General features: G+C 20.8%; 2 protein-coding genes across 2 annotated transcripts; both read left to right on the top strand.

Annotated features, from left to right (window-relative positions):
• Positions 1–2,042: 2,042 nt before the first annotated feature.
• LOC122510180 (odorant receptor 23a-like) lies at positions 2,043–3,757 on the top strand. The gene is made up of 4 exons (XM_043624639.1): positions 2,043–2,395; positions 2,933–3,137; positions 3,450–3,605; positions 3,699–3,757. Exons 1-4 carry the CDS (start codon positions 2,043–2,045, stop codon positions 3,744–3,746), a joined length of 762 nt encoding a protein of 253 aa, XP_043480574.1. The 3' UTR covers positions 3,747–3,757.
• A 2,977-nt stretch (positions 3,758–6,734) lies between these two features.
• LOC122510178 (odorant receptor Or1-like) lies at positions 6,735–11,008 on the top strand. The gene is made up of 6 exons (XM_043624638.1): positions 6,735–6,808; positions 6,902–7,106; positions 9,250–9,546; positions 10,134–10,338; positions 10,589–10,744; positions 10,864–11,008. Exons 1-6 carry the CDS (start codon positions 6,736–6,738, stop codon positions 10,909–10,911), a joined length of 984 nt encoding a protein of 327 aa, XP_043480573.1. The 5' UTR covers position 6,735; the 3' UTR covers positions 10,912–11,008.
• The last annotated feature ends 1,378 nt before the right edge of the window (positions 11,009–12,386 follow it).

Genomic DNA, 12,386 nt, shown 5'->3' with positions numbered 1-12,386 from the left:
TTTATTCTCTTTAAAATGTCAATTATTTTTATAAATAATAAAACTCTTCTCCGAAATTCAATTATTTAAAAAAAATGTTAATAAAATTCTTGTCAAAATTTCAATTATCTTTATTTATTTATTTATTTATTCAAAAATACACATTTTTTTATAAATATAAATAATAAAATTCTTCTCTAAAATTCAATTATTTACAAAAGTAATAAAATTTTTCGCAGAAATTCAATTATTTTCAAATTTTTTTTTAAATTTCTCGTCAAAATTTAATAAATAATAAAATTCATCCTGGAAATTTAATTATTTTCAAAAGTTCTAATAAAATTCGTGCAAAATTCAATTATCTTCAAAAGTAAAAAAATTCTTCGCAAAAATTCAATTATTTTTCAAAATTTTTTTTTAAATTCTCCTCACAATTTTAATTATTATCTTTATAAATATCAAAATTCTCTTTGCAAAATTCAATTACTTTTAAACATTTAAAAAAAAATCTGTTCAAAATTTGAATTATCTTTATAAATTATAATAAAATTCTTCTCTAAAATTGAATTATTTGTAAAAATTTTAATAAAATTCTTGTCAAAATTTCAATTATCTTTATAAATAAAAATATTCATCCTAGAAATTCTATTATTTTCAAATTTTTTTTTTAAATTTCTCATCAAAATTTTAATTATCTTCATAAATAATAAAATATTCAGCTTGGAAATTTAATTATTTTCAAATTTTTTTTTTAAATCCTCCCCAAAATTTCTATTATTTTTGTAAATATCAAAATTCTTCTGCAAAATTCAATTACTAATATTTTATAAATTTCTTCCTAATATACCAATTAATTTCATAAAAAATAATTTAAAAAAATTTTTTTTATTAAGTCTTATAATATAAAATAATGATTTCATCACTCGGTCATCTTTAATTATTATAAAACACGAAGAAATCGATCACTCCGAAGCAATCGATGTCTTCGTGTTTTATAACAATTTTTTATAAGTTGTTTAATTTCAAAAAGGTTTGAATTTTAATCTTTTGAAGAATTTTAATTCCTATGGAAAAATAATAATTAAATATTTATTTAAAAAAAGAAGTCATTGATGTTTTTGAAAAATTTGAAAGAAATTTGTAAATAAATGTAACAGAACATTTTTTTTTGACTAAAACTTTTTCCTTTAATTTTCTAAAAATTTTAAAAGTTTCAATTTCTAATTGTCAAATACCTAAACATTTTTTTTCATTAATATTTAAAAAACTTTTAATTTTATTAAAAGTAATTCTAATTAAGAAATAGAAATGATGCAAATTATTTCCTCATGAAAATTGAGAATTTTCTACAAAAATATTAAGAAACGGGATAATATATGTTATGTTTTTTCCCCCAAAGAGAAGAATGATTTTGTGAATAATATTGTTTACAAAAAAAAAAAAAGATTTCCGTTATTTACAATTTAAGTCGAAAAGTAAAAGAAAAATGTGAAAAAAGTCGATTATTCGCATTTTACTAAGAAAAAAAATCTCGAAAAAGTCGATTAGTCGCATTTTTTCACAAAAAAGTAGAAAAAAAGTCACTTTCCTAAGAAAAGTCGAAAAAGTCGCACAATACGAGCCCTGAAAATACTAAAATTATTGGTTCAAGTACAAATTATTTGATTTAAATAAAATTTAATAATCGAATTATTAATATTTAATAATCAAATTGAAATAAAAACAATATAAATAATAAATATTTCCGTTTTGAGAAAACATAAAGTTTCGAATGAGAAAACAAACAAACAAATAAAATAAAAGAATTAAATAGAAATAAATAAATGAATAAATTAAAGAATTAAATAATTAATAAAAAATATAAAAGAAAATAAAAAAAGTAAATTAAAGAAATATTTATTTGATAACAGACAAGGATACGGTTATTTGAATCAAATAAACTTTTTCTTCAGTATAAGTTAAAATATTTTTAGCTCAGCTAAAAGAAATACTAGAAATAAAAATATTCATAAATTATTGTTTGCAAAAAAAATTCTAGGCGAAATACAATTTTATTTTTCATTATGGTGCATATGACGGGATTTGCAATGTTCATGGCGCCTTTGGTATTTAATAATGTCACATCACTTCCGCTACCAACATGGTTACCATATTCTCTAGAGTCAAGTCTCGTATTCTCCTTGTCATATTTGCATCAGTCACTTGGCATTTTTATGACAGTGACAATTTCAATAGCCATGGAGAGTTTGGCTCTAACCATCTCACTACAAATTTGCGGTCAACTGGAAATAATTATTCACCGTTTGAACTTAATTCCCGAATTGTATGAAAATAAAAATAATTTCAAGGCAGATTTGTACGAGCAGGAAGCAGAGCTCACTAAACGTTGCATAGAACACCATCTTTATGTATATTCGTAAGTTATTATTATTATTATTTTTTTTTATTAAGAATTAATCTTTAGAAAGTACACCCAGAAAAAAAAATCTTCTAAAATATTTATTTATTTCAACGAAATTATATTTGGCTGGAAAAATTATATTTAGCTCAAAAAATTGTATTTTCCTCCCAAAACTTACATTTGGCTCAAAAAAATTGTATTTTTTTCAAATAAATTATATTTGTCTTCCAAAAATTGTATTGTCTCAAAAAAATTGTATTTGTTTCAAATAAATTATATTTGCATCATTATATTATATTTTGCTCAAGTAAATAAATTATATTCGGCTCAAAAAATTGTATTTATTTAAAATAAATTATATTTGGATCAAATTAATTATATTCGATTCAAATAAAGTACATTCGGGTTATAAAAATTTTATTTAACCCAAAAAAAAAAATGTTAGTTCAAATAAATAATTTAGTAGACCCTGTGACAAATATATACTTTTATTTTCCACTCGCACTGAATCTAAACGAAGATTATAATTAAATAACATTTTCTTTTTTACAGATTAGGGGAGAATTTGAACAAACAATTTGGTCCAGTGATTTTTATTCAATTTTTTGCCTCTATGATTAACCTTTGCGCTATAATATTTAATTTAGGCAAATTAAGCTCAAACAATAGAACATACTGGATAATGGTTTCTTCCGTTGGAAGTTATACATTTCAGATTTTTATCTATTGTTTCTACGGCGACAAAGTTACGGAAAAGGTATGTAGGTATCTCGTAAGTGATAAGAAAAAGTTATTTGAATCAAATAAATTTTTTTTCAGTGAATATTTCAAAAGGAACTTTCTTATTGAATAATTTATGAATTTTAATTTTTTTTTTCAAATAAATTATTAATTAAATATTATTTGTTTCAAATAAATTATTAATTAAATTTTATTTGTTTCAAATAAATAATATTTGGCTGAATTAAAAAAGAAAATTTATTTGTAACAAATAAAATTTAGTTAATAATTTATTTTTAATAAAAGTTTAATAATTTACTGAACTTGTAAATATTTATATTGATAACAGAGTTCAGAAATAGGGACAGCAATTTATTTTCTAAACTGGTGTGAACTAACAATAAGAACGAAGAAAAATCTTATAACGATAATGATACGATCGACGAGACCTATTCAATTAACAGGTGCATCATTTGTCACCATGTCAATTGATACATTCATGAAAGTTGGTATTGCTTTTCGATATTTCAATAAAATTATTCTTCAATTTAAAAAAAAAATTTATTTTACTGTGTTTTTTTTTTATTTTATTCTACAGATTATAAAATCAGCTTATTCTGCATATAATCTTCTGAAAAGACAATAATTTACTTCCGAAGAATTTTCTAAAAACAATTTTAGGAAAAATAGTGGTAAAAAGTAATAAAGATTTGTAAACATTATTTAATTATTGCTCTTTGTAGGATTTAGTAAATAAAACGTTAGTAAAATTTACTTCGGCCTTGGTAAAATTTCCTCAAAAAATATAGTAAAATTTACTGTTAAAAATTATTTCCAGAATAACTTTCACTATGTGCGAAGAAAAATTTACATTATAGAAGTTGTAAAATTTACTCTGGAAATAATAATTTTTGATAACAAACTGCACTACGAAATGAAGAAAATTAAAATATTTATAACAAACCGGAAATTTTTTCACCAAATTAAAAAAAGTTTTATTATTTTTTTAAATTAAAATTTTTAGTAGTTAATTAAAAATAATATACACAGTTTAACTGTTTTAATAAAATTGAATTTTCGCAAAGTTTTTTAAAAATTCTGAAAAATAAGATTTTTGAAATTTTTCAATTCTTTTGTTTCAAGATAATTGAATTTTTATAAACAAATAATTGAAAACTTTTGACATAATTGAAATTTTTTTACATTTTATTAAAAATAATTAAATTCTTTTAAAGAATTTTATTAAAATTTCTCGAAAATAATCAAGGGAAGTTAGTCACCGTAATTATAATTTTATTTTTAAAAATTTCTTCGCAATATATTAAATTATTTTCAGAAATAGTAAAACTCATTGCAGAATTTTAATAATTTTTAATGCAATTTTAATCGAATTCCTCGAAAAATGTAATTATTCTTAAAAATTTTATTAAAATTCGTCGAAAAAGTTCAATTATTTCTAGAAACTAAAAAAAAATCTTCTCAATAATTCAATTATTTCCATAAAAAATAGAAAAATTCTTCAGATTTACTAAATTCATTTGAATATTATTTTTAAAAAAATATTCTTCACAAGAATTCAATTATTTTCATAAATTTCCATAAAATTCTAAAAAACAATTCAATTATTTTCAAAAGTAATAAAATTCTTCGCAGAAATTCAATTATTTTGATGAATAGTAAAATCCTCTGCAAGAATTCAATTATTTTTATAAATAAGAAAATTCTTTGCAAGAATTAAAATATTTTTGTAAGTAATAAAATTCTTCAAAGGAATTCAATTATTTTCATGAATAATAAAATGTTTCGGAGAAATTCAATTATTTTTAATACAATTTTAATCAAATTTCTCGACAGAATACAATTATTTTTAAAAATATTATTCACCTTCAATTATTTTCAAGAGTTTCAATAAAAATTCAATTATTTTCAACAATTCTGATAAAATTCTTCGAAACAAGTCAATTCTTTTTATAAACTTGTAAAATTCTTAGCAAAAATTCAATTATTCTTGTAAATAATAAAATTCTTATGAGAAATTAAATTATTTTCAATACAATTTTAATAAAATTTCTTGGAAAAAATTCAATTATATTCAAGATAATTTTAATAAATTCAATTATTTTTCAAATTTTTAATTAAAATTATTAAAAAAAACATTATTTTAAAAAAGTTTAAAGAAACTCGTCAAAAGAATTTAATTATTCATAAAAACTCTAATAAAAAATTTGGAAGCCGTTTGTAGATTTATTTATGTTCGAAATCAAGTAAATTTAAATTTTATGAGAAAAAAAAACCGAGAAAAATTATGACAAAGCCGGGAATTTTGTTGAACGAAAATAGTAGACATTCTGATTAAAATTGACGAAAACAGAATTAAAATAGCCTAAAACAAGATTAAAATTTACTGAAACAGAATTAAAATAAAAAATTTGCATATTTTTTTAAATACCACACATTTTATTTTAGTGTCAGTAATAGTGATAATTTTTCAAATAAAAAGAAAAAAAAATCCTCATCTCTAAACAGAACGAAAGTCAAGACAAGACTGAACACACTTCTTTCATCTGCGCAAGAACTTTTTACATATTAATGTGTCAAAAAATTACATACTATTAGGGACAATATCGAACCACATGTTTCAAGATAAAAATATGAAGAAAAATATGCTAATAATCGTTTTGATATATTTTTATCCAATACTTTGTGACAAACGGAGACAAAAAGAAAAGAGTTAAATTACAGGTTTGCAACATTTTGCGAAGCCAACTTTTTCTAATATGCAAACGTCAAAAGAAATATATTCCTTTCTTTGTAAATATTTTTTTGCGACAAACTATTTTCTATAATGGACAAATCAATTCCTAATAATAGAGTAAAAACGCAACAATGCAATATCTCTTGAAGAAGACTTTCTGAATTAATTATTAATAACAAAGCTCTTATTTCTCATTTTTGTCTCTTTTACCAAATGCCAAAGAGTACTCAATGCGAATAAATAGAGTCGATAACTTTGTTGCTAGTTAAATTTTTTTTTTTTTTTTTGCTGATCTTTAACAAATGTTAAAAATAGAGACAATTGCTTATAAGAAAGAGAAGGTTTTTGAAAGTGTTCTGAAAAAGGGATCAAATATTCTTTTGTGTCTATTCGTTGAGAGAAGATAATAAGAAATTATTTTTATTATTAAAAGATATTAAGAGAAGATAATAAGAAATTATTTTTACTATTAAAACATATTAAAAGAAGATTAAAACATTTTTTTCAATTTTAAGTTTCATTGACAAAATTGTTGAAGAAATTTTTCCAAAATTTTACTAGATCCTAATTTACAGCCAACAATACTAATTAACCGACAATACTCTCTAAAACTGAATCAGTGAAATTTGCCCTTCAAATATAATTTTTCTTTCTCTCAAATAATTCCTTTTCTCTCAAATAATTCTCCGATAGATTTTATAGAAACAAATTGTATAAAAATAAAAGTCACGAACAATTTGAGTTCAAATGATCGGTTTCTATAAATTTCAACTATCTTCACAAAGTATATTTTTTTAATCTAACTTTTTAATTATCGAAAAAGAAATTTACAACCAAAATAAAAAAAAAGTAAAGAAAGAAAAAGAATTGTATGGAAAAAATGTCTGCTTTATACTTGGGTGAATTTTCATACGCAATGTTTCAATTTTTTGGCTTCTGGCGGCCTGTTAATTGTAAATCGCATAGAAAAATATTTTTTTATCATATTTATTCGCTTTTCACCATAATAATATATATTTTATTCAACATTACATTTGTTGTATCAGTGTTTCAAACTCACGAAAGTATCGAGAATTTGATACAAAGTATTTTCTACTGCTGCACTTTCCTTACGGCTCTAATCAAACTCGCTCTATTATTTCGTACACGTCAAGTATTTATAGAATCGAATGAAATGTTTTTATCCGAAATTTGTCAGCCTTTAGACGATAAAGAAATTGCGATACTGCAAGAATCTTCTCGCATAGGACGGTAAGTTATAAACTCAATAAAAATAAACAAAAAGAATAAAAATTATAACTAATTAATTCAAAATTAATTAAAACTAATTTAAAGTTTACATGCTTCGTACTCATTTCATAAAAACTACTATTTATTAATTTTTTTACGATTTGCTACTAATTATTAGATACGTTTTCTTCAATTCGTGTAACTAAAAACTACTTTTTTCTATGTTTGAGAATTGTACTAATTTAAATTCGCTAATAGTTGAAATAAAAAAAAATTATTTTCAAAAATTTTAATACAATTCTTAGAAACAATTAAACTTTTAATTAAATTCTTTCAATGATTCAATTATTTTCAAAACATTTTCGAAATTCAATTATTATATTTTAATTTTAATAATTTTAATTATTAATTTAATTTTAATTTAATTTAATTTAATTTCAATAAAAAATTTTCCAATAGAATTCAACTATTTAAAGAAAAATTTTAATAAAATTCGTTGCAAGAATTCAATTATTTTCATAAGTTATAAAATTCTTTAATTAAATTTAATTATTTTTAATATAATTTGAATAGAATTTCTTAAAAATTTTATTCAAATTCTTCGAAAGAATTCAATTATTTTGAAAAATAATAAAATTTTTCACGGAAATTCAATTATTTTTATAAATAATAAAATTCTTCTCAGGAATTCAATTATTTTCATATAAATAATAAAATTTATCGCCGGATTTCAATTATTTTTAATACAATCTTAAACTAATTCCTTGAAAAATGCAATTATTTAAAAAAAATTTATTTGAATCCTTCATAAGAATTATTTAATTATTTTCATTCATAATAAAAATTTACTTAGAAATTCAATTATTTGAAAAAAATTTAATTAAAATTCTTCCCAAAAATTCCATTATTTTCATAATTTTTAATAAAATTCGTTGCAAAATAAATAATAAAACTTATCGCTGGATTTCAATTCTTTAAAACCATTTTAAATAAATTCCTGAAAAAATGTTATTATATTTCAAAATTTCATCAAAATTCTTTGAAAAAATACAAATATTTTTACAAATAATAAAATTTTTCACATATATAACAAATTCTTATAAAAATCTTTTCAATAATATTCAATTATTCAATAAATTATTTATTTTTGTATAATTAAATTATTGAATTCTCGTAGAACTTTCTCAATAACAATTGATTTTGAATTGAATTTCAGTTAAAATTTTAGATAATTGAATATTAGAAGCATTATTGTGTGAATTTTCAGAAATAATTAAATTCCAAACGATTTTAAAATTAAAATCTTTGAAAATTTTAATGGTTGTAAAACTGTAATAATATTTAAATTTTTATATTGAAATAAAATGATTAAAGTTTTGAATAATTTTATTTCAAAATTTCAACAAGAAATTAATTGAATTTTGGAAGAATTACAGTTGTAATTTTTAGAAATAGTTAAAATTCAAGAAGGCTTTACATTAAAAATTTGTTTAATATTTTAATTCCTATGAAACAATAAATAAATATTCATTTACCAAAAATTATTCATTTTTTGAATGTAATTTAATTTAGAAATCATGTAGAAATCGAGTCGTCAAATTTAATATTATTCGATAGTTTCTTTTTAACTACTTTTTTCTGTCTTAAGGCTACTTTTTACTGCTTTTTAAAAAAAATTTTTTTTTTAATAATTTTTTTTATAATTTTTAAAATTAATTGAATAATAATAATAATAATAATAATAATAATAATAATAATAATAATAATAATAATAATAATAATAATAATAATAATAATAATAATAATAATAATAATAATAATAATAATAATAATAATAATAATAATAATAATAATAATGATAATTGTCGAGTACGAAGACTGGAATTATAAACTCAGATTCTCTAAAAATATCAAATTTAGACAGAAAACATATTAAAATTGTTGCATCGCAACAATTTTGATATGTTTTCTGTCTCAATTTGATATCCTTATGAAAATAACTGTAAATAACTAAAATAACCAAAAGTAATAATTTTTTATCTATTATAAAAATAATTATATATGTACAAATTTTGTTCAAAAATTACAGACGAAATACAATTTTATTTTTCATTATGGTTCATGTGAATGGATTTGCAATGTACCTGGTACCCTTGGCATCGAGGAATGTTACAACACTTCCGCTACCAACTTGGTTACCATATTCTTTGGATGATTCAAAACTCGTATTTTCTTTATCATATTTGCATCAATCAATTGGCATTATTATGACAGTGACAATTTCAGTTGCCATGGAAAGTTTAGCACTGACAATGTCTTTACAAATTTGCGGACAATTGGAAATAATTATTCATCGTTTAAATTTAATTCCTGAATTGTGTGAAAAAAATTATGTGAAATCAGATTATCGGGAAGCAGAACTCACTAAACGTTGCGTAAAACATCATCTTTTTGTCTATTCGTAAGTTAATTGCTGAATTATTTTTTTATCAGCATTTTTTTTCTCAGTACGACAATGAGAATATTTATAGTGAGTTGGCAAGCTTATTTATTTTACTTATTTTATTTTCATACATTAGAAAAATTTTTATTTGATTCAAATAACTGATTACTTGTCTATTGTCAAATAAAAATTTACTTGAATCAAATAATTTTTTATTTGAACCAATTAAATGGTATTTCCTTCAAATACAGAATTTATTGGTTCAAAAAATACAATTTACTTAATTTAAATAAAAAACTATTTGGTTCAAATACAATTTATTTAATTTAAATAAAAATTATTTGGTTCAAATACAATGTATTTAATTTAAATAAAAATTATTTGGTTCAAATCACAATTTATTTAATTTAAATAAAAATTATTTACTTCAAATACAATTTACTTGCCTTAATCAAAAATTATTTGATTCATGTAAATATTTATTTGATAGGAGACAAGGAATCGGTTATTTTAATTAAATTTTTTTCGCTGTATTTATTTATTTTTTGAAAAAGAAATCTACAGCCGAAAAGTGAGACTAAAATTCGTAAAAATGTTTTTCGCAGATTGGGAAATAATTTGAATAAACAATTTGGCCTTGTGATTTTCACTCAATTTTTCGCTTCAATGATCAACCTTTGCGCTATAATATTCAGTTTAGCGAAATTAAGCGTAACCAGTAGAACATACTGGATAATGTTTTTTTCCGTCGGAAGTTACACATTTCAAATTTTTATTTATTGTTTTTACGGCGACAAAGTTATGGAAAAGGTTTGTTTCTCTCTTCAAATAACCTTATTAAATAAAATAAATGAAAATTTCCCACTTTTCTCACACCAAAATGATTTTAATCCAGAAAAAAAGTAACATAAAATAAAAGACTGAAAAAAATAAAGTAAAAAATAAAAGACCAAAAAAAATAAAGTAAAAAATAAAAGACTGAAAAAATAAAGTAAAAAAATAAATTTTTGAAAATTCAATATTTTAATTAATTAAAATTTCCAATATAATATGACAACAGAGTTCAGAAATAGGGACAGCAATTTATTTTCTAAACTGGTGTGGACTAACAATAAGAACGAAGAAAAATCTTATAACGATAATGATACGATCGACGAGACCTATTCAATTAACAGGTGCATCATTTGTCACCATGTCAATTGATACATTCATGAAAGTTGGTATTTTTTCTATATTTCATATTTTATTTGCATTAATTTGACATTTTTATTAATTTTAACAAAAGTGGACTACTCTTCAGAAATGAAAAATTATAATTTTAATTTTATTTTGCAGATTATAAAATCGGCATACTCAGCGTATAATCTTCTGAAAAGACAATAATTTACTTCCGAAATGTTTTGATTTCTTTAAAGTTAAATTTTACAACGTTTAAGACTCTAAAATTTACATGCAATGAAATTAAATTAATTAATAGAATTGGCTCAAAAAAATCCTAAACAGTTTAGTAAATTTAAATTTTACTACTTCCAAAGTAATAAAATTCAACTAAAATAAAATTTTACTACAATTCCAGTGAAATTGATTTCTGAAATAGTAAAATCTACTTTGGAAATTATACAGTTTTTTTTCTAATATTATTTATTCGTTGTTTTATGTAGAATTTAAAAATAAATTGCCCATAATCTACTAAATCTACGAAATTATTTATTGGTTTTAAAAAAAAATTTTATTCATCAGGAATAAAATTTCTCTTTGAACTAAATGAATTTTTAATTTTGAAACAAATGAAGTTTATGTGAACAAAATAATATTTTTTTGAACCAAACACAATTTTTTTTAACCAAATGAAAATTCTTTAGCGTAAAAATGTTCTATTTGAAAACCTAATAAAATTTTATTTTGGGCAAAATAAAGTTTATTGGAACCAAAGAATATTCTTTTAAACCAAATAACATTTTTAATGGTAAAAGAAATTCCTATTTGGACCGAATAAAATTTTATTTCAACCAAATAATGTTTGTAAGAACCAAATTAAAGAAAAATTTCTATTTTAACCAAAAAAAGTTTATTTGAACCAAATAAAATTTTATTTAAACTAAAAAATGTCCAATTAGAACCAAATAATGTTCATTTAAACCAAACGAAATTTTACTTTGAATAAAACAAAGTTCTACTTGAACCAAATAACGTTTATTTAAACCAAATAAATTTTTTTTTCTCCTGCAAAAAGGTCTATTTGAACCAAATAAAATTGGTGGACTGAAAAAGAAATCAATTTGAACCAAATAAAATTGTATTTATACCAAATGAAATTTTATTTTGAACAAAAAAATGTTTATTGGAACCAAATAATATTTTTTTGACAAAATACAATTTTTTCGGACTGAAAAAAGTCCTATTTGAACCTAATAAAATTTGTTGGTCTAAAAACAGTTCAATTTGCACGAAATAAAGTTTTATTTTCAATCTAATAAAATTTTATTTTGAACCAAACAGAGTTTATTTGAACCAAATAATATTTTTTTGATCCAATACAATTTTTTTGGACTGAAAAGATTACTATTTGAACCAAATAAAATTTGTTGGTCTAAAAAAAGTTCTACTTGAACCAAATAATGTTTATTTACACCAAATAAAATTTTTTTGTCTTGAAAAAAGTTCTATTTAAAGTTTAAAACAAATGAAATTTTATTTTGAACAAAAAAAATGTTTATTGGAACCAAATAATATTTATTTGACCAAATTCAATTTTTTCTGTCCTGAGAAAACTCCTGTTTAAACAAAATAAAATTTGTTGGTCTAAAAACACTTTAATTTGTACCAAATAAAGTTATTTCCACCTAATAAAATTTTAT

The sequence above is a fragment of the Leptopilina heterotoma genome, unplaced genomic scaffold (assembly GCF_015476425.1).
Source record: "Leptopilina heterotoma isolate Lh14 unplaced genomic scaffold, ASM1547642v1 Lhet_68, whole genome shotgun sequence".
Taxonomy (NCBI): Eukaryota; Metazoa; Arthropoda; class Insecta; order Hymenoptera; family Figitidae; genus Leptopilina; species Leptopilina heterotoma.
Note: the sequence above shows the minus strand (reverse complement) of the source record. Positions and strands in the feature narration are given on the sequence as shown.

What these genes read in the sequence shown, in the direction of transcription:
- LOC122510180 (XM_043624639.1), top strand. Translation starts at nt 2,043, where the DNA reads ATGGTGCATATGACGGGATTTGCAATGTTCATGGCGCCTTTGGTATTT. An exon ending in GCGACAAAGTTACGGAAAAG is followed by an intron (nt 3,138 to 3,449) that starts GTATGTAGGTAT and finishes TATTGATAACAG; the next exon opens with AGTTCAGAAATAGGGACAGC. An exon ending in CAATTGATACATTCATGAAA is followed by an intron (nt 3,606 to 3,698) that starts GTTGGTATTGCT and finishes TTTATTCTACAG; the next exon opens with ATTATAAAATCAGCTTATTC.
- LOC122510178 (XM_043624638.1), top strand. Translation starts at nt 6,736, where the DNA reads ATGTCTGCTTTATACTTGGGTGAATTTTCATACGCAATGTTTCAATTT. An exon ending in CTTCTGGCGGCCTGTTAATT is followed by an intron (nt 6,809 to 6,901) that starts GTAAATCGCATA and finishes TTGTTGTATCAG; the next exon opens with TGTTTCAAACTCACGAAAGT. An exon ending in CATCATCTTTTTGTCTATTC is followed by an intron (nt 9,547 to 10,133) that starts GTAAGTTAATTG and finishes TGTTTTTCGCAG; the next exon opens with ATTGGGAAATAATTTGAATA.